General features: G+C 35.6%; 2 protein-coding genes across 3 annotated transcripts in view; one reads left to right on the top strand and one right to left on the bottom strand.

Moving 5' to 3' along the window:
• DNAJC24 (DnaJ (Hsp40) homolog, subfamily C, member 24) overlaps positions 1–10,775 on the bottom strand; it is a 64,413-nt gene extending 53,638 nt beyond the window's left edge. The window contains exons 1-2 of one of the 2 annotated variants that reach the window (XM_011936334.1): positions 10,693–10,775; positions 9,757–9,900 (exon numbers count right to left, since the gene is read on the bottom strand). In XM_011936334.1, coding sequence (XP_011791724.1) covers positions 9,757–9,867 — 111 coding nt within the window. In that variant the 5' untranslated portion in view covers positions 9,868–9,900; positions 10,693–10,775. The remainder of the gene's footprint in view (positions 1–9,756; positions 9,901–10,692) is intronic. The other variant, XM_011936335.1, reaches the window with a different exon arrangement.
• A 20-nt stretch (positions 10,776–10,795) lies between these two features.
• The window catches only part of DCDC1 (doublecortin domain containing 1), a 99,113-nt gene continuing 88,720 nt past the window's right edge, over positions 10,796–21,188 (top strand). Inside the window, exon 1 of the mRNA XM_011936331.1 lies at positions 10,796–10,908. The gene's annotated coding sequence lies outside the window, so the exon portion shown is untranslated. The remainder of the gene's footprint in view (positions 10,909–21,188) is intronic.

Below are 21,188 nucleotides of genomic sequence, written 5' to 3'. Positions count from 1 at the left end.
AAATGCCTAAAAGAAATACATCCTAATAAGAAACATAATAAAGTTCGAGTTATTTAAAAAAAAAAGAAAAAGTAAAACAACTATCACTCCAGTTTCTAGAACTCCAAAAATTTAATGAAAGTGGGATATTAATCCCTTTAGAAATGACTGGATAAAGATGTTTTCCTGTCTTTGTATTTTGGAGTAACTGAAAATAACGTATACCAAATCATAAGGAAATTCTAAATGTAAATATATTTTAAAACAAAACTTTCACTTTTCTCATGTTAATTTTTGCTTAATATTACTGGTTAAAAATGATTTTGGGTCTGTAAGTTCGTTGCATGTTACTCGATTTTGAATATTTAGTATGTGTCTTTGTTCTACTTTTCTGTGCTCATCTTCCATATCCGCAATCTGTCTTTCTTTAGTTTTCGACATTCTATGATTCTTTTAGCTAGATTCTTTCAGAGTCTCTGAAACACTATAATTCTTTTAAGCTAGACTATGTGATAAATATAATAATGCCCTAAATCATCCTTCATATATTTCCTATCAGCTAGGTAAGTCAGAAGATAATTATAAAGTTATTTTAAGATTTCTTTCAGCCTGGCACAGTGGCTCATGCCTGTAATCCCAGCATTTTGGGAGGCTGAGGTGGGTGGATCACCTGAGGTCAGGAGTTCAAGACCAGCCTGGCTAACACGGTGAAACCTCATCTCTACTAAAAATACAAAAAAATAAAAAAAACTAGCTGGGTGTGGTAGCGGCACCTGTAATCCCAACTACTTGGGAGGCTGAGGCAGGAGAATCGCTTGAACTGGGGAGGCGGAGGTTGCAGTGAGACTAGATCATACCACTGCACTCCAGCCTGGATGACAGGGTAAGCCTGTCTCAAAAGAAAAACAAAAATTTCTTTCTTTCACTCTCTGTAAAAGGAAACTGTGGAGCATTTATACTCAGTTTTCCAACTTAAAAGCATTATCAATGATGGCATTTTAAACAAGCCATAAAGGGGATATTTTTCATCTTAAAAACATGGCAAATGAGAGACACATTACCACTGCAGTCTCAATTAATTGTTCTGTTTAAATTGCAAGCACTATGAGTCAACAAACCAATCTTGGGTTGCCAAAAGTTACTTACAGTATGTTAAATTAAGAAAAAAATTCTCAGACTTGGTGGGTCAGTGAGAGCAGTGGTCCTCAACCTTTTTGGCACCAGGGACCAATTTTGTGGAAAAAATTTTTTCCATGGATGGGGGTGTAGGGAATATGGTTTCAGAACGAAACTGTTCCACCTCAGATCATCAGGCATTAATTAGATTCTCACAAGGAATGTGCAGCCTACATCCCTTACATGCACAGTTCACAATAGGGTTTGTGCTCCTATGAGAACCTAATGCCTCAGCGGATCTGACAGGATGCAGAACTCAGGTGGTAACACTCGCACACTGGATCCTCACCACCTGCTGCATGGCCTGGTTCCTAACTGGCCACGGACCAGTACTGGTTTGCAGTCTGGGGATTGGGGATCCCTGAGCTAGAAGACAAATGAAAATATAATAAGAGAAAGAAAAAAATGAACAAATACCAGAGCTGGCTTTAGAGAGTAATGTAGTATAAGCATCTCATTTTTACAGATGAAGAAACTCAGGACCATGGAGTTTATGTATGTTAAGACACACCTTAGTTGTCCTAGCACAATTTTAGTGGAAATGGGTAAGATAAAAGAAAATGAATTCTTAACATATTTTTACATTCCTCAGGAATTGGGGAAGTAAATGTCATTAACTAATAATCAGGCATGGTAAGAACTCAGGTTTCCACAACACCACACTGCCACCTTTCAAACTTTTCACCAAGTTTCTAGTGTAATTTCCTTCCCTCCCTCTAGAGTTCATGCTTAAATTTTCACTAGTCTGTATCTTTAACATAAATACTACCTTTTCTCTAAAGATATAATCTATTATTGCTGCATTTATGCGGTAGAAATATTTAAAAAAAAAAACACTGGAAAGGTAACTGACTGCCTGCTTTTTTTAATACAGTTTTCAAAGTATATGTAAAGTCATAATTTCTTGCTACTTGTCAGTATGTTACTTAATCTCTGAGCCTTGGTTTACCCATCTATATATTAGGAATAATAATGATATTGCACTTTGCAGAGTTAAATGAGTTAATTCACATGAAGTGATTACAAGAGTATCTGAAATTCAGTGCCACATGTTAGCTAAAGTTATTATTCATTTAAAATGCTATTCCTACCAGTTTTATCATCAAAAAGAATTGTTTATAATAGTCTCTCTATGACATAACTATTTATTGTTACATATCGTGCATTCTATATGTTAATAATACCTACATGACAGCTAAACAGTTAACCATGGTAACAGAAATTATAATGTGGACTACAAGACAAGTCATATCTTCCTGATTTTTACTTAGCACGCTCCTAGATGTTTTTCACAAAATTTCTCTTAATGCCTAAGTACCTTTCCTGTAATCAAGATCACTTTTGCTTTGTAATGTACTCAAAAGACCTATTTAAAGAATTGTTCTTAACTCCCTTCTTTTCCAATGTGATAATTTTCTTCTGACTATAGTACAGGAACCCTTTCTAATTTCTTTTTCAAGACATTAAAGTGGATTACATAACTAGCTTAAAGCTAATCTATATACAACCATTTCTAATCAAATGAGACCCTCTGAATGCCCACTTAAGTATTAAGTAGCATTTTACACTCTTCCAACATTAAGAACAAGACTATACTGCACACTCCTGATTCAAATTACATGGATTTTCTTTAAGATTATAGAACATATAACAGAAGCATATAATTTTCCAACACAATAACTCTTTTCCAATTGAAAAGTATCCTGTAATATTATCAGCATCAATGGGAAAAGACCCCCAGTTCTCAATTTGACAAAGCTTTTGAGATGAAGCTTTCTCTTAAGTAAACAGCAATTTTCACAAGCATAACTGCAAAAAATATAGGAATAACATAACTAATCATTCTGGACCCTAGATCATTTCAAAGCAATGGAGTACTATTCAAATTGTTTTTAATAGAAAACTAAAAAAAAAATTTAAAAATCAATTCACAATTGATTTACTAATAAGTAAAGTCCCTATTAATAAAACAATGTTGAAAAATGTTGGTTCAATCACTTTTTTTACATTGTAAATTTATATTGTAAATTATTACAGAGCATACATATACATACATAATATGTATGTCTACAATATATAATATGTATGGTATGTGAATAATATCTTTAAAGTTAATTCTGCACTTTACGTGTGTGTGTATACATATATATATCTTTAAAGTATTCTAAAAATCTCAGTAAGAATTTTTTCAGAATCAGGACCCTGAGTAAGCATTACATCGACAAAAAATTGAAATAAGGAAACAGTATTTATTAAATCAACATGTATCGTAAACTTAGCAGCCTACGATTTAGCAATATTTTATCCAAACAACTAATTGTGTAGGAGGTGCTAAATTCAAAGTCTTCTGAACTTAGAAAAGTACATGTAATACATGTGACTTTTTAAAAAATGAGATACAAAATGCTGTTAGTCGAATGTAATTTTATTCTCCAACTGCTTTGTGACACTGTTGAAAAACACAGACTAACAAAATATGATCATTCTAATTGGGAAACAAGAAAATGAATTTTAAAAGCCTATCTTTGTTTTTAAAAATCTGATAAACATTATAAATAATATGATTTTCCCTTATAATTTTCTCCTTAAATCTATTAGAAAGTCTAAACTTATGCAAAAAGACTAAGAAAAATAAATTTCACTTCACAAGCCATAAAAAACTAGAGCCTTTCAAAATTACAAGAAAGTAGTAATTATGTCTGACCTTCCATAATACTTAATTAATTGTGCATAAATGAGGTCCATGGAAATCCAGAAAAAATAAAAATTATGCCTTTAAACAACAGTAAACCCTTTTAGATGGCAATTATGAGAAGTGTGATATAATGGGAGAGAATCTAGAGTCAGAGGATACATGATCAAGCCTAGATCATAACCCTTACTAATTCTGTTTCTGACAAACCACTTAACTGTAACTAAGCCTTCATGTTCTCAAGTACAAATATAGGGGTAACAAAGCCTACCTTACAGAAGATAAAACCAGATGTAAAAGTATTTGTAAACTGCTAAGTACAATACATGTGCTACTAATTATACACTTACTACTCTTCCTTGCCTTCTTAAACAGAATTAAACGAACATAACTCATGGCCATAATTATGATTATAAATTATTGTGCCAAACTGTAATATAAGGACCACTGATACATCAACCTAGGCAAAAGAAGGGCAAAATGCTATGAGACAGTGTATTAATCCATTTTCACACTGCAGATAAAGATATACCCGGGACGGAGCAATTTATAAAGAAAAAGAAGTTTAATGGATTCACAGTTCCCACATGGCTGGGGAGGCCTCACAATAATGGCAGAAGGCAAAAAGCATGTCTTACACGGCGGAAGGCAAGAGAGAATGAGAGCCAAGTGAAAGGGGAAACCCCTTATAAAACCGTCAGATCTTGTGAGACTTACTCACTACCATGAGGAGAACAACATGGGGGAACCCCTCCACCCCATGATTCAATTATCTCCCACTAGGTCCCTCCCACAACACATGGGAACTATGGGAGCTACAATTCAAGATGAGATTTGGGTGGGGACACAGCCAAACCATATCAGATGTATTGTCTCTTGTTGCCTGCTGCCAGGTTGTTAGCTGAGACTTCTTGCTCCCCTAGTATACATAGCTATCAACAAGAAGCCTTCCCCGAATAATGCTAGTTGAAATTCTCTCTCTTGTAATTTGCTGCTTCACTTCATCTCTCGCCCTTCTTAACAGATAACTTTGTCTTCTACTTCACAGAGAATAAAAAGAAGGTACCAAATGAGAGCTCATCAACTTTCTGCTACCAAACCTACAAACAAACCGGCTATTGCAACCATCTTTTCTTCCTTCCTTCTTTCCTGTAACAACGAAGACAGGTCCGTCCTGTCTCTTACCTAAAGCTAATCCTTCTCCCTATGATTGAGATCCCATCCCTTTCTGCTTTTGTTAATTATTCAAACTCTCCTGTAACTTCAATCCCAAGCTTTTCCGTGGCTACTTCCCATACAGTGTAAACATGTTCAAGTCTCTCTCATCTTCTAAAAGAAAAGCAGCAGAAAAAATTTCAGCCTTTTATTACAGTCTACCTACCCTCATTCTTCTTATCTAAGAGCTACACCTCCCCTGTCCTAGAGAAATACCATGAAATGTACTACGGACATGGCAGGGAGCTGTGGAGGCATGATTACAACTAAGATCATCTTGAAACAATGAGTGAGAATCAGGTGAGGCAGTGGATGGGCAGAGTGCAAATGCAAAGGCATATTGCCACAGACGGGTATCTGGCCTCCAAAGGGAAAAGAAAATAGTTCAGAGCTTCCACTAAATGGCAAATTAATAAGAGATAGGGTCTTGCTCTGTCACCCAGGCTGGAGTGCAGTGACACAATCATATCTCACTGCAGCCTTGAACTCCTGGGCTCAAGCAGTCCTCCTGTTTCAGCCCCATGAGTAGCTAGGATTACAAGTGTGAGCCACAGCAACTGGCTCGCACTTTCCTCCCACTGAAAATTCCTTGATAGTAACAGCAAAGGAATAATTTCTTTTAAAAAAAGGCATAAATGTGTAAGAACAAAAAGGAGAGAAGAGAAAAAACAGGAGAGAAAGATACCAAAATTTGGAGAGATGGAAAATTCATCAATAAATAACAAATTCAGTGTACCTGCAAAAACTGAAACCTAAGTCTAAAGTGAAAGAGAAAAAGAAGTGAGCTCATTCACACAGAGGCAGGAGAAACTGAGGAATGGAAGGCATCAAGTACCTTTGAGAGTGGAGTTGAGGGGCAAAATTAAACAAGAGAAAAACTGGTCAAGACTAAAAAAATGGTTAGACCTCCACCTCTCTTCCTCACTATAAAGCCAGAAATCACAATTCATTTTATGAGGCTAGCATAACCATGATAATAAATTTAGACATAAATATTATGAGAAAAGAATATTACAGACAAATATACAGCATGAAATTAAACATAAAAATCCATGACAAAATAATAGCAACTAGAATCCCTCCATGTATAAATATAATAATGCTTCATGATAAATGAAGTTTGTTCATTCTAGGAATGAGAAGTGGGCTTAACTTAAGAAAAATCTATGTGATTCACCACATTAACAAATTAAATGAGAAAAATCAATAAATGATCAATAAATGCAAAATTCAGTAAACGCAAAAAAAAAGATCTAACAAATTTAAATACCTACTTATCATAAAAACTCTTAGCAAAGTATTAATTGGAAGAATTTCCCCAAGCTGATAAAGGGCATCTTTAAAAACAGACAGTTAACAGTATACTTACTGGTAAAATATTGAAGGTTTTCCTCCTAAAATCAAGAACAAGGCAAGGATATCTGCTCTTAACACTTCAATAGAAGCATTATAATAGAAGCAACATTTTAATAGAAGCAACATTTAATAGAAGCAACCACCTAGTGCATTAAGGCAAGAAAAGGAAATAAAAGACATACAGATTGCTAAAATGGAATTAAAACTCTCGTTATTTGCAAATGACATCATTGCGTTGGCAGAAAATTCTAAGAAATTGACAAAAATAGCTATTAAAATTAAAAAGCAAATTTACTTAGATTGTAGGATAAAAGACCAGTATATAACAATAAGCTATAATTTTATATACTATCAATTGACAACTGAAAAATGAAATATTTTTAAAAATATCATTTACAATGGAACCAAAAACAAGTAACTAGAAAGAAATTCAAAAAAAGATATGTAAGACCTCTACACTGAAAATTATAAAACACTGATGAGAGAAATGAAAGATGTCTTAAGTATGGATTCAAAGACTCAATATTATTAAGATGCCCATTCTACCAAAGTGTATATATATTATTGCAATCCCAGTTTAAAACTCAAGCAAGATTTTTTTGGAAGACATTTACAAGCTGATTCTAAAATTTCTGTGGAAATATAAGCAAACTAGAATAACCAAAATAAACTTGAGAAGGAGAGTATTAGAGAACTAACTTTACAATGACTTTGAGACTGACTATAAATCTACAATAATCAAGATGGAGGTATTAGTAAATGGATAAACATATAAAACAGAATAGAGTCCAGTAATAGACTCATACTGCCAAGATAGTCCAATGGAGAAAAAAGTTTTCAACAAATGATGCTGGAACAACTGAGTATCTATACTGAGGAAAAATAAAAACATGACCTCACATCTTACGCCATACACAGAAATAAGTCTAAAGGTAAAAGCAAATGACCACTTCTAGAAGAAAACATCGAAGAATATTCTCATAACCTTAGAGAAGATGGGAAGTATTAACTACAAAAACACACATTTGATAAATTATATTTTGTCAAAACAAAAAACTCTGCATCAAAAAGATACCATGAAGAAAATGACCGGGTAAATCACAGACTAGGAGAAAATATATACCATATATACACAGAATCAAGAATATATTTAATTAAAAAAAAAAAACACTTCATAAAAGAAAATTATACAAATGGCCAATTATCACATTAAAAAGGGCTCAACATCATTAGTCATCAGAGAAATTTTTAAAAGGCAACAACCCCACAATGGGGTATGACTACAGACACCATAGAGTAGTACAGTGATTCTCATGGGATGTGGCAATTTTGATAGGCAGGCAGCATTTTTGGTTGTTACTGGCATCTAGGATCCTGCCACACATCTTACAAAGCACAGGACAGCCGAAATAACAAAGAATTATCCTGCTCAAATGTCAATAGTGGCAAAATTGTGAAAACTCCAACAGCCAAAATGAAAGAGACCAATAACACCAAATATTGGCAAAGATGAAGAGCAACCAGAACTCTCTGACACATTGTCAGCACATACGTAAAATGGTTTATCCACTTTGCTGTTTGACAGATACTACGTATTATATGCAGACTGCTTCTCATTGGCCAATTAAAGGACAACATGGCCTACAAGAACCAGCATGATCCAGTCTACTTTTCCAGCCTCATCTCCCAATTAACTGAGTGAGGTACAAGGATAGTTTAATACTAGGATATTTTTCAATAAAGTCTACTTGATTCTGCTGACAGAAATTTTAAAAATTCTGAGGCAAAAAGTACCTTAAGGTCATTTAGTCCGACATACTTCCTAAAGTAAGAATATTAGTACAATCCTAATGATGAAAAACAGCTACTGTCTCTCACAATGAACATTAATAGTTTTGGCAAAACAACATTGATATAACTGGTCTAAACTGAAGAGACAACAAATTCTATATAAATAACAGTTCTTTACTCTTTATAAACTGAGTTAACTGGACTTCAGTATAGAATTACAGACACTGCCTTAAGAAGCATCACAATACAGATTGAAAAAATGAATATAAAAGTTCAGAAAAATATATTTACAAATACTACAATTCATTTTTTAAAAAATGAGTCAGCCAGGCGTGGTGGTTTGTGCCTTTAATCCCACGACTTTGGGAGGCCGAGGCTGGAGGATCACTCGAGGTCAGGTGTTTGAGACCAGCCTGACCAATATGATGAAACCCTGTCTCTACTAAAAATACAAAAATTAGCCGGGTGTGGTGGCATGCACCTTAATCCCAGCTACTTGGGAGGATGAGACAGGAGAATCGTTTGAACCTGGGAGGCGGAGGTTTCAGTGAGCTGAGATCACGCCATTGCACCCCAGCCTGGGCAACAACAACAACGAAAAGTCAACTGATAATTAGTGTATAAATGGTCTAAATCAGCATTAGCCAAAAGAAATATAATGTAAGTATAAATGCAGGCTACATATGCAATGTTAAAAAAGTAAAATGCAAGAGAAACAAACTTGGATATGTGCAAATACATGCATGCATATTATGCATATAAACCACAAAATAGCCAGTAATCCAAAATATTATCATTTCAACATATAATCCACATAAAAACTGTTTGATTAACTACAAAGAATTATCAGACAGGGACTTTAACTGTGATAAGTTTATTATAGGATATAGTAGAAACAGTGGACAACATGTATAAAAAGATGAGAAAGAGATGGAAACTTTAAAAAAAGAGCCAGGAGAAATGCTAGATATGAAAATTGGATAAGAGATCAAGAATTCTTTTAAGAAGTTTATCAGCAGATGGACACCGTAGAGGAAAAATAAAACCAGTGAACTTTAATCGACATAATCAACATAAATTTGTTAAATTATTTTAACTCTTTTAAAATACTGTCTTTAAAATCCAATGTAAATTTTACCCTTACAGTCCATCTCAAGTCAGGCTAGCCACATTTCAAGTGCTCAACAGCCACATGTGGCTAGTGGCTACTGTTGCTTATTATGTAACACTTACAAATATTTCACATGGATTATTTCATTTAATCCTCCCTTGGCACATATAAGAAAAAGTAACTTGTCCAAATTCTCAGCTGGAGATGGACTCAAGATTCTAACTCAAGCAGCCTGACTCAGATCTCCTGCTCCTAACCAGGCTTTCCCACCTCAAATCAAGTTTTTCTGCAATATTACTGAAACGTTCAATTAAATCAAATTAATACCTGGATTCCTGCCACTGGTATCCTATTTTTTGGAAACCTAAATTTGTGCTTTCATATAAAAATTAATTTTTTTCCCCTCATGATTTAAAATCTGAAAGAAAAGACTCACCATTAATATGAGTTTTTGATATTTTTCTTTTAGGTCTGACATATTTGCAGATGGGTCTGCCCCTAGGATGCTGTACCAATCCTTTTTGGGCATCTGCTCAGCAGCCATCATCCATGGAACCAGAAGTGGGCCTTCTCAGATTAGCTGAATAGAAATATTAATGACAATTCATTACGGTTTGCCATGTATCCAAGAAAAAAGTAAGTACTACTTTTGTAAGTTCTTTAATATTTAGTCGAGTAAATCATGATTATAATGCAAACCTGAGAAAGCATATATTTTTATTTAAAATGCCCCAAGAATTCCACGTACAAGTGTACCGACAAGTATGGAAAATGTGTTAGGTGTTTCACGATATATGTTTACACCTTAATTAATAAATATACAACAGCATTTAAAAAAAGAATTTTATAATGAACTGGGTGGTGTATGAACCTTTAAGAAGGTATTTCTGCTAATCTTATGAAAAAACTGGCACACAAGTAAGCACTCACTAAACACGCTGGAGGAACTTAATGAATATTTACAAAATGAACGAATTAAAAAAAAGCAAAACAGAACACCAAAGAATTAAAATAAATTTGGGGGCATTCCTTCTGAATGTTTCTCGTTTGCTTTTCCTCCAGATTGCCTGGAGAGCATGATATGCGAAATAACATCAGCACCAGCAGGTAGAGAACAAGAGTCCCCTGTTACTGGAGAGGCGCTGAGACCTCGCAAAGACAGAGTGAAACTCTCTACGCGAGGATGCGCCAGTCTTCCACGCTCCAGAAGAGACCCTACCAGGAGCCCCAGAAATCAGGCAACCTCTTCCCACAGCTATATACACTTAACGAAACAGCCGGGGACTCGGGAATCTTCTCCATTCACAGTCGGCTTTACCCACCCAGCTATTGGAGGGCACCCTCTCCGCGCTTTACAGGACATCAGACCTACCTAACTTCACATATGCGCTGCCGCCCACTCCTTGCCTACTGTCGGCCAGAACTCGGGAGCGGCTTCTTCTTCCGCCGGAAGTCACTGCGCCGACGTGTCCGCGTTTCTAGTCGAGCAGTTGTGGCGGTGGCACCGTTCAGCAGCGACGCTCCGCCCACGCCGAAGCGGTCGCTATGGTAACCAGTCACGGCTTCTATGGAGTGGCGTTTACTACCAGTAAGTTCCCGAACTGTGAAGAAAGGCGCTTTTGGCTTCGTTCTAAGTCTTTCTTGTCCCGGCCCCGCAACTGTCGTTTCTATCGTCTTCCTCAGCGAGCACCCCCCGCGCCATCCCAGGCTTTCCCCGCCTTCTTCAAAGCTTCCTTCGTTTACCGTACCCTGAGCTACTCTCAATCTTTTCGTTTGGTGCTTGAACTCTGGGGTGAGAGAGGGGTGCGGGGGCAAGGATAAGAGAAGGATGGGGAGACCTGATGCTACTCTCGTCCCTACAGTTCCTTTACAATGTTCTCATTCGAAAATTAAAAGAACCAAAACCTATGCCAGGTAGGGCTAGATTTGCGGGGGATGGGGTCGGTTTAATTTTTTTTCTGCAGAAGATATTCAACGTAATTATTAATATTTCTTTTAGACCTTAGCAACCAACTTACAACATGAAAACGTTCCAAAATTCTTTCACATTTGCTATTTCACTTTGCTTTCATTTCAACCCAGTGAGACAAGTAAGGCAGGTGCTCTTATTTCCACTGCATTATAGATGAGGAAAGAAATCAAGGATCAAGGCCAAACAACCAGTTGGGTAGCAGCAGAACAAGGACTCAGCAAGTCTACACATTCCCAGGGCAGCTATGCTATCTTTCAAGCTTACAGAAAACAATGAACTGCTCTTCTTGGAAGCAGTTAGGGGGCATTGCATATGGGCACTGTTGGGGTTTGCTGCTGTTGCTGTTGGTGGTGTTGGTGGTGTTTTTCTCTCCTCTCTTTCTTCTCCCTTTCTGATTCCTGTGTTTCCTATTATTACTTCTTTGTGCTGCTTACTTTACATTAACACCTCTTCCCAGCATTGCACCTGGCGATGAAAACTACATCTTATTTTTGGCCAGCATGACATAAATTTCACTTAGAGATGTTTACATGGTTTTGTTGTTACTGTTTAGATTTTACTTTCCTTTTTTTTAATCCTTCTTCTACCAATCTGAGTTTGAGAAGCAGTCAAGATAAACTTAAGCAGAATAAATAAAATAATGTAATATGATCAATTATTTAATGATGTTATGAGCTATAAAGAATAACTGAATGAAACAAGCAAGTTTAAAAATCTAAAGATGAAAGTATAGATTAGGTTCTCCACAGGATTTTGTCAAGTTTAAAGGCAGACACAAAGAGCATCTGGTTTTAGTCCTGGCTCCATCATACTTTCTTGTGTGGCCTTATGGAAATACCTAAAGCAATGGAATTAAATAGTGTCATGAATGCTTTGCTAAACAGCACTGTCAGAATGATGCCACCTTGAACATCTCTAGCCCTCAAACTCCCCTCTGTCTACTGTTGATTCTTCCTTGTATAGGTAGATATGCTCTGGTACTCCAGGTTTTTTGTTTTTTACAGCAAAAGCATTTTATTTCGATTTACTACTGTATTAGGTTATTGTGTTACCTCATTTATTTATTGGGGTTTGGAAAGTAAGAAATAGTTTTTTTCCCAGCAATCCCAAATATTTTTTCATTTCATCTCTACATACTTTAGTTTGCGTCCCTAAAATGTACCAACTTTTTCTTTTATCTCCATAATGTCATTATTGGACTGTCACATAATATCTAGACCTTATTTACATTTTCACGGTTAATTGAAAATGTCTTTTTCTGGTTGGTTTGCTTGACTCGGAATGAGACAAAATGTACACTTTCCATTTAGCTGTTCTGTTTCTTAAATATCTTTTAAATTGTAAATTAAAGGAGTCCCATTTCTTCACTACAACCTTGTTTTTTTCTTTTCTTGCCATTGGCTTACTGACTGAGAACAGTTGTCTTACACTCTGTCTGCTTGTACCAAAATAAGCTTCTTAAAACAATTTTTACATAAATTTCTGATCATTAAGCTTCCTTCATTTTTGATTTTCTAGAACAGTACTTTCCAATAGAAATAGAATGTATGCCATAAGTGCAGGCTACCTATGTAATTTTAAATTTTTTAGTATCCACATTAGGCACATAAGAAACAGGTGAAATGAATTTTAACAATATATTTTATTTAATGCAGTATATCCAGAATATTATTTCAAAATTAATTAACCTAAGAATTATTAAGGCGATACTTTACGTTCTTTTCTCCTACGAAGTTATCAAAACCTGGTATGTATTGTGCCTGAACACACCTCAATTTGAACTAGCCACATTTCAAATGCTCAGTAGCCACATGTGACTAGTGGCTACTGTATCAAGCAGGGCAGGTCTAGAGAATAAAGTCCTAACTCCTTAACCTGGCATTCAAGTTACCTCTTCAGTAGGATCCTTACTTTTCCAGCCTCCCCTATTATCGCCATACATTAAACATTTAAACAATTGGATCTTTTCATGGTGCTGAAACCAACCCAATAGTCCCATAGACAGGGTTTTGTTTGTTTGTTTAGTTTTGCTTATTGGGTTTTTTTTTATGAATAAACATAGAAATGGACACTTCTTGTCTGAAAGCTTGAAACTTGCGTTTATTTTATCTTTTTGTTTGCTTGTTTGAGACAGGGTCTTGCCCTGGTGTCCAGTCTGGAGTGCAGTGGCACGATCTCAGCTCACTGCAGCCTCTACCTCCCGGGCTCAAGCCATCTACCCACCTCAGCTTCCCAAGTAGTTGGGACCACAGTTGCATGCCACTATACCTGGCTAATGTTTGTATTTTTTTTGTAGTGATGGAGTTTCACCATGTTGGCCAGGCTGGTCTGGAACTCCTGAGCTCAAGCAATCTGCCTGCTTCAGCCTCCCAAAGTGCTGAGATTACAGGCATGTGCCACTGCGCCCAGCCACATTTAGTTGATCTTTATTTGAGTTCCTTCCGCAAGAAAGGACGCCCAGACCTCTCAACCAAAGAGCTAAAACTCACCAGATTACTGCATCTAGACAATGAGATGCCAGACCCCTCATTCTTCATTATTGCTTCCTTACCCCTCCTTAGATCCTGTTCTCTCATACGTAGTTAATATTTCTTCCCTGTTATATAAACCCCTAATTTTAGTCAGTGAGGGAGACAAATTTGACACTGATGTCCCATTTCCTTGGCTGCAGCATCTGATTAAAGCCTTCTTCTTTGACAATAATCATTGTCTCAGTGATTGGCTTTTTGGGTGGCAAGCAGCAAGACATAGATGGAACTCCTGGTGTTTCGGTAACAATATTTCATCAATAATTGTGTTCAAATGCCTCTCCTTGCTTATAACACCCTAATTCTTTTCTTCCTCCTATCAGAATAATCCCTCATTTAAGGCCTATCTCTTCCATCAAGCCTTTTATGGTGGCCTAGTCCTTAGAAATTACTGCTGCCTCTTACCTTTTACAGCAAGTCCTTTGTATATCACAGTATATTGTTTTGCTTAGAATATATTCTGATTCCCCAGTTGGGTCGCAAGCTTTCTGAGAGCAAGAACACCTCTCCTCAGAGAAACTGAGAACCAGCTATCTTGCCTCATTCTCTGGAGTTCTAATGATACATAGCTCTAATGGTTTTGTTTCTCAGTATCTTGTTTTCAGAAGGCAATTTATCCATTTTATATGAAACTTACATAGCAGAAATATAAACTATGTTATTATCATGGTTAAGAGCATGAACTCTAGGATCAGAACATATGTGTTTAGTCCAGGCTTTTCCTGTTACTGGCTATGTGAACTTAATTCTTTTCTGTGCTTTGGTTTCTTCCTCTGTAATATGAGAGTAACAATAGTATTTTCCTTATGGATTTGTTGTGAGAATTAAATGAGATAGTTGTGCCTGAAAGTAGTAAGTACTCAGTAAAGGTTAGCTATTATCGTTATTATTAATTAATAATAGTTGTTGCTCAGTTTTTATATATTAGAATATTAGACATTCATAACAGTATTTTAGGAATTTCTAAAGAGAGCAGATGAAAGCAAGAAACAATTGAATTGGAAAAATAAAATCAAACTCAAATATTTGTTGAACTATACATTTGGTTGGACTTCAGAATAAATTAAAAGGATAGGCAAAACTTTAGTTTGTGTCATCAGCATCTAATATAACCAAGGCAGGCATATATTAAATATTTGATTCCAAGATGATTGATCAAGTGCTATGGATATAGATAGATATATTAGGAGTTTAAGATCCTTTGTCATGATGGTAGCAAAAAATGACATTGTTATTAAATCTATCACTTTAGTACATGCCTGCCATAAACTAAAGTCCACCAGACATTCACAAATTCTTAATTTGATGTCATACTAGTCAATTGTGCTTCTCATTGATGGATAATAATGGAAATCTATATTATGTATATATATATTTAGTGTACTTCTGCTAATTATTTCCTATTCTAGGATTATATTTACTTGGCTGTTTTGGTAGTTCCATCACCAACTATTCCTTCATTTCCTTGATTTTTAATTCTGAATTTTAGGATTTTTATACCAGTGAACTAAGCTGTTTTTAAGTACCACGGGACATTATGGTTATGTTCCGAAATTGAATGATTGCCTCTAGAACAACTTATAATTTACTGTGAAGATAGAAAAACCACCAAAAATTAGCTAGTTATTTGATTTTTAAAAGACAATGATATATATACAGCCTTCATTCATGTATTGACTCAATCAACAAATATTTGTTGAGTGTCTCTTATGTAGCCCTTACTCCGTTAGTTACAGGAGACACAAAACAAAGTTGACTGTAGTCCTCTCAAAGCTTAGTTTATCTTGGTAAACAGACATTTAAACAGGAACTGAAATAACTGTAGGAAGTACTAGGCCAGATGAAATACCAGGTGCTGTGGTATTAATTAATAACTTTAATTAATAAATTAATTGAATGATTGAAATCCTTGAATCAAGATGAAACTAATCCAGGAAGGTGTATGAAGTGTTAAGTTTTAAATAGTGCTTTGAAGGAAGGGAAAGGCGAATGACTAGAATGAAAAAACTTCCTCTCTTCTTTTTTTTGGTAGATTAGCATAAAGCTTTAGATAGTATTGAGAATCAGTTCTGATGAACAATCCTAGCTCATCTTTTAGAAATGGTTTTCATTTTTCCCTTTGTTGGTTGTCTTAACTCAGTCTATTCTCTCCTTTTCCATTTTGACAATAGTCATCATCAGTGAACTTTCGTTGAGTTTGTGCAAAGCAGTACACTAAGCAGGAGAGAAACAAAGAGGAAGAGGTAAATATTTTTTGCGGGCACCACACTTGTTGCTGTGTTTTTCTTGTTTTTTAGCATTATGTGTCAGTTCTTTCTAACTTTTTTCAGACCTCTTATAGGTCTTTATCTTATCTGGGATTTTTCTTCCTGTTTTCCTATCTTCACATCTGATGTTTTAATCATTCCATGATCCTATTAAAAATATTGTCTGTAATCCATCTCCTGTTTATCTTTAATAGTCATACAAATACCAACTTGTTTTTTCCCGCATTCACTTCTTTGCCCTTTTCTCTTTTTTCTTATCACCACTCTGGTTTTTCTGGGCACTTTCCAACTACCCTGAAATGTGTGGTGATCTCTTCCAGCCATGTGAGGATATGCATTTACATATAGCAGCTCCTTGACATGTGATGGGGTTATGTCTGATAAGCCCATTTTAAGTTGAAAATATTATTAGTGCCTTAATACACCTAACCTACTGAACGTCATAGCTTAACCTAGCCTACTTTAATTGTGCTCAGAACACTTAACTTTAGCCTACAGTTGGGCAAAATCATCTAGCACACAGTACACCATAGAGTATTGGTTGTTTACCCTGAGAGATTGCATGGTTCACTGGCAGCTGCTGCTCCCTGCCACTGCCCAGCATCATGAGAGATTATTTTATTACATATCACTATCCTGGGAAGAGATCAAAATTCAAAGTACGGTTTCTGCTGAATATGTATTCAGTAGAATATACACCATGTAAAATCAAAAAATTGTTAGTCAAACCATCCTAAGTCAGGGACTGTCTGTACTGTTTTTAAAAGTGTGCTACTTTCTCTATTTTAGTTTTTTAATCCTGAATTTTTTTTGAAAAGTTTATTTTTGTCATGTAATTGACTCACGTAAGAAAGGTTAATCTGAACGATCAAGGGGTGTTAATTTGTGGGTTAAAATGTGTTAAACAGTTGATTTGAAGTCTGTTTAAGTCAATTAGAGAGTATAATGAAGATATTTCCAGGGTGTTATGGAACCTTTTGAAGTTAGTGTGGAATTCACTAGTGTATATTAACTATGGCACCTGGCTAAACATGTTATTGCATTCAGGTTTTTTAATTTGTGTGAATTCTAATAGATACGAATAGGTCAATATATATAGAAGTTTGACTTTATTAATGAGCCTCATCTTTTCTTATAGGAAATTAAATTCATGACTTAATTCATCATAAGCAATGGAAAATGTAATTAGTATCATTGTTATCTTTGTTACTCGCATATTTTTCTGAAATGTAAGGCAATGACTCTTGTTTTAAAATAAGATTAGTGTCATTATTATAGGTTTTTAAATGCTAAGTATCTCATATGGAAGAGTAGAATTCATAAATACATATAAAATGTTGTGTGCTCACTTAAAAAAATGATTTGTTTCCTCCCCTAAAATTACATGAAGTAAAATTATGAGACATTTTAGTGTTGGTTAATATTTTCAAAGATTTCAAAATAGTTAATATTATTACACACAGTTTAATATTATTGTGCTCAAATTCAGTCATTGAATATAATTTTTGTGTGATGATAGCATTATTTAAGATGATTAAGCATTGCAGCTTCAACAATTTAAATCCATAAGAGATAAGACAGTAAAAATTAAATCTTAAAATGCATTCTTCACTTAACATCAGGGTTAATATAGTCTGTTTTTTATTACTTATGTCAGTTTACTAGTAATAAACACATTTAGCATTTCAGCTTCTTGCAACCTTTTAGTTTAATTATTTAGAGACTGAGAAAAACAAGTCTTGTATGCTAAAGGGATTTCTGCAATGATGGATTAAATGCCAAAATAATGAAACCACACATCTTAAAAAATATACTGAAGAATAGATATTTTCTGATGAATTTCCACAAAATATCATATTTTTAAAATATTTTCAGCAATTCATAGTATTACTTTTTAATCTACTGTAGAAGCACCATGAGTCTAGTCTTTTGTAGCTCATTAGCAATTTCTTTAATGAGTTTTTGGTGTGATAGATAGTTAAAGTAACAGACAAATGACAGATTGTTTGCCTTTAATGATTTCCCTGTTTCAAGCCCATTACAAAGCAATTAGAAATCTGACAGCATTTTCACTCTGCATTACTGATCGTCTAAAGTGATGAGGAATGAGAGGTGGTGAATATTAATTGTATATTTTCATATGATTATCATAAATTATTACCTTGTCTGATGTGCTGCAGGTGAAGCAGGAGCATTAGAAAAAGGTAGTCCGATACATTAATTTGAAAGACTATATATTTTTTAAAAATCTTTGTAGTATAAACCCTGCTCTGCAATGTTAGCCTCTATGAATATTTCTCTATCATTATTAAATTAACTATTTTTAGTGTCTACCTATATTTGAGGCAACTGAAGTTTTCTTATTTGACTACAAGAAAAAGAAAGGTTATTCCATTGTACAATGTACCTATATCTGTTTAAATTTAGAATCTTAAAAAGTCTGTGAATTTTGATTTATATATTACGTATATGTACATAATATTCAGCAATTTCAGTATAGAGAAAGATACTCTTAGAAATAGATCATAGTTTAGCATTAGGCTAAAGTCAGGTAATCCTGCAAAAGAAGGGGTAGGAAAGTGTAGCCAAATGTAGAATAAGATATTTCTAGGCCCTCTGTAACAGTTCTTTTGATCTTAGCCCACGATATATCCAGTTTTTCTAGTTTCTTACCTAAGGTGGATGGGGCTAAGACTGTCATCAGGATGCAAGTGCTGTTGTTAGTTAGTTCCTGCCTTGGATTTGGAGCAACTGCTGGTCCAGGAACTAGATAGAGTAAGAATTAGCAAACATAGAGCATTTTAAATGATTAGAGGCTGGGTGTGGTGGCTCACACCTATAATCCCAGCACCTTGGGAGGCTGAGGTGGGTGGATCACTCGAGGTCAGGAGTTCCAGACCAGCCTGGCCAACATGGTGATACCACATCTATACTAAACCTACAAAAATTAGCCTGGTGTGATGGTGCATGCCTGTCGTCGCAGCTACTCAGAGGCTGAGGCAGGAGAATGACTTGCACCTGGGAGGTAGAGGTTCCAGTGAGCTAAGATCACACCACTGCACTCCAGCCTGGGCAACAGAGCAAGACTCTTGTCATAGAAAAAGAAAAAAGTGCTTGCTTTGGCAGCACATATACTAAAATTGGAACGATACAAAGAAGATTAACATGGTCCCTGCACAAGGATGACACACAAATTCGTGAAGTACTCCATATTTTTTATAGATTCAATGCCATCCCCATTAAGCTACCAATGACTTTCTTCACAGAATTGGAAAAAAACTACTTTAAACTTCATATGGAACCAAAAAAGAGCCCACATTGCCAAGACAATCTTAAGCCAAAAGAACAAAGCTGGAGGCATCACACTACCTGACTTCAAACTATACTACAAGGCTACAGTAACCAAAACAGCATGGTACTGGTACCAAAACAGAGATATAGACCAACGGAACAGAACAGAGCCCTCAGAAATAATACCACACATCTACAACCATCTGATCTTTGACAAACCTGACAAAAACAAGAAATGGGGAAAGGATTCCCTATTTCATAAATGGTGCTGGGAAAACTGGCTGGCCATATGTAGAAGACTGAAATTGGATCACTTCCTTATACCTTATAGAAAAATTAATTCAGGATGGATTAGAGACTTAAATGTTAGACCTAAAACCATAAAAACCCTAGAAGAAAACCTAGGTAATACCATTCAGGACATAGGCATGGGCAAGGACTTCATGACTAAAACACCAAAAGCAATGGCAACAAAAGCCAAAATTGACAAATGGGATCTAATTAAACTAAAGAGCTTCTACATAGCAAAAGAAGCTACCATCAGAGTGAACAGGCAACCTACAGAATGGGAGAAAATTTTTGCAATCTACTCATCTGACAAAGGGCTAATATCCAGAACCTACAAAGAACTCAAACAAATGTACAAGAAAAAACAACTCCATAAAAAAGGCAAAGGATATGAACAGACACTTCTTAAAAGAAGACATTTATGCAACCAACAGACACATGAAAAAATGCTCATCATCACTCGCCATCAGAGAAATGCAAATCAAAACCACAATGAGATACCATCTCACACCAGTTAGAATGGCGATCATTAAAAAGTCAGGAAACAACAGGTGCTAGAGAGGATGTGGAGAAGTAGGAAACACTTTTACACTGTTGGTGGGACTGTAAACTAGTTCAACCATTGTGGAAGACAGTGTGGCAATTCCTCAAGGATCTAGAACTAGAAATACCGTTTGACCCAGCCATCCCATTACTAGGTATATTCCCAAAGGATTATAAATCATGCTGCTATAAAGACACATGTACACGTATGTTTATTGTGGCACTATTCACAATAGCAAAGACTTGGAACCAACCCAAATGTCCGTCACTGACAGACTGGATTAAGAAAATGTGGCACATATGCACCACGGAATACTATGCAGCCATAAAAAAGGATGAGTTCGTGTCCTTTGTAGGGACATGGATGCAGCTGGAAGCCATCATTCTCAGCAAACTATCGCAAGAACAGAAAACCAAACACCACATGTTCTCATTCATAGGTGGGAATTGAACAATGAGAACACTTGGACACAGGAAGGGGAACATCACACACCGGGGCCTGTTGTGGGGTAGGGGGAGGGGAGAGGGATAACATTAGGAGATATACCTAATGTAAATGACGAGTTAATGGGTGCTGCACACCAACATGGCACATGTATACATATGTAACAAGCCTGCACATTGTGCACATGTACCCTAGAACTTAAAGTATAATAATAAAAAAAAGATCAGAAACATGTTTGGTTCAATTTTACCAACATATATTAATTTATATTTTACTGTCTTTCTAAAGATAGGTATTAGTTGGTAATCGATATGTAATGAGTTGAGTTGAATTTCTTTGTGCTAATGAGGCTGTGTCTTCATTCAGTCCTTCCTTTTGGACCTTTTTGCTCTGTTTTTATCTGTGGAATTCCATCCCTTGCAGATGCATGCCATCTTGGATCCATCTTTATGGATCTTTATTTATGAAGAAGGTAATATGATTATAAATCAATAAAATGGATTTTTTTACGTGCTACTTTGAAACCATTCTGTT

Source organism: Colobus angolensis, unplaced genomic scaffold (assembly GCF_000951035.1).
Source record: "Colobus angolensis palliatus isolate OR3802 unplaced genomic scaffold, Cang.pa_1.0 Scaffold152, whole genome shotgun sequence".
In the NCBI taxonomy this organism is placed as follows: domain Eukaryota; kingdom Metazoa; phylum Chordata; class Mammalia; order Primates; family Cercopithecidae; genus Colobus; species Colobus angolensis.
Note: the sequence above shows the minus strand (reverse complement) of the source record. Positions and strands in the feature narration are given on the sequence as shown.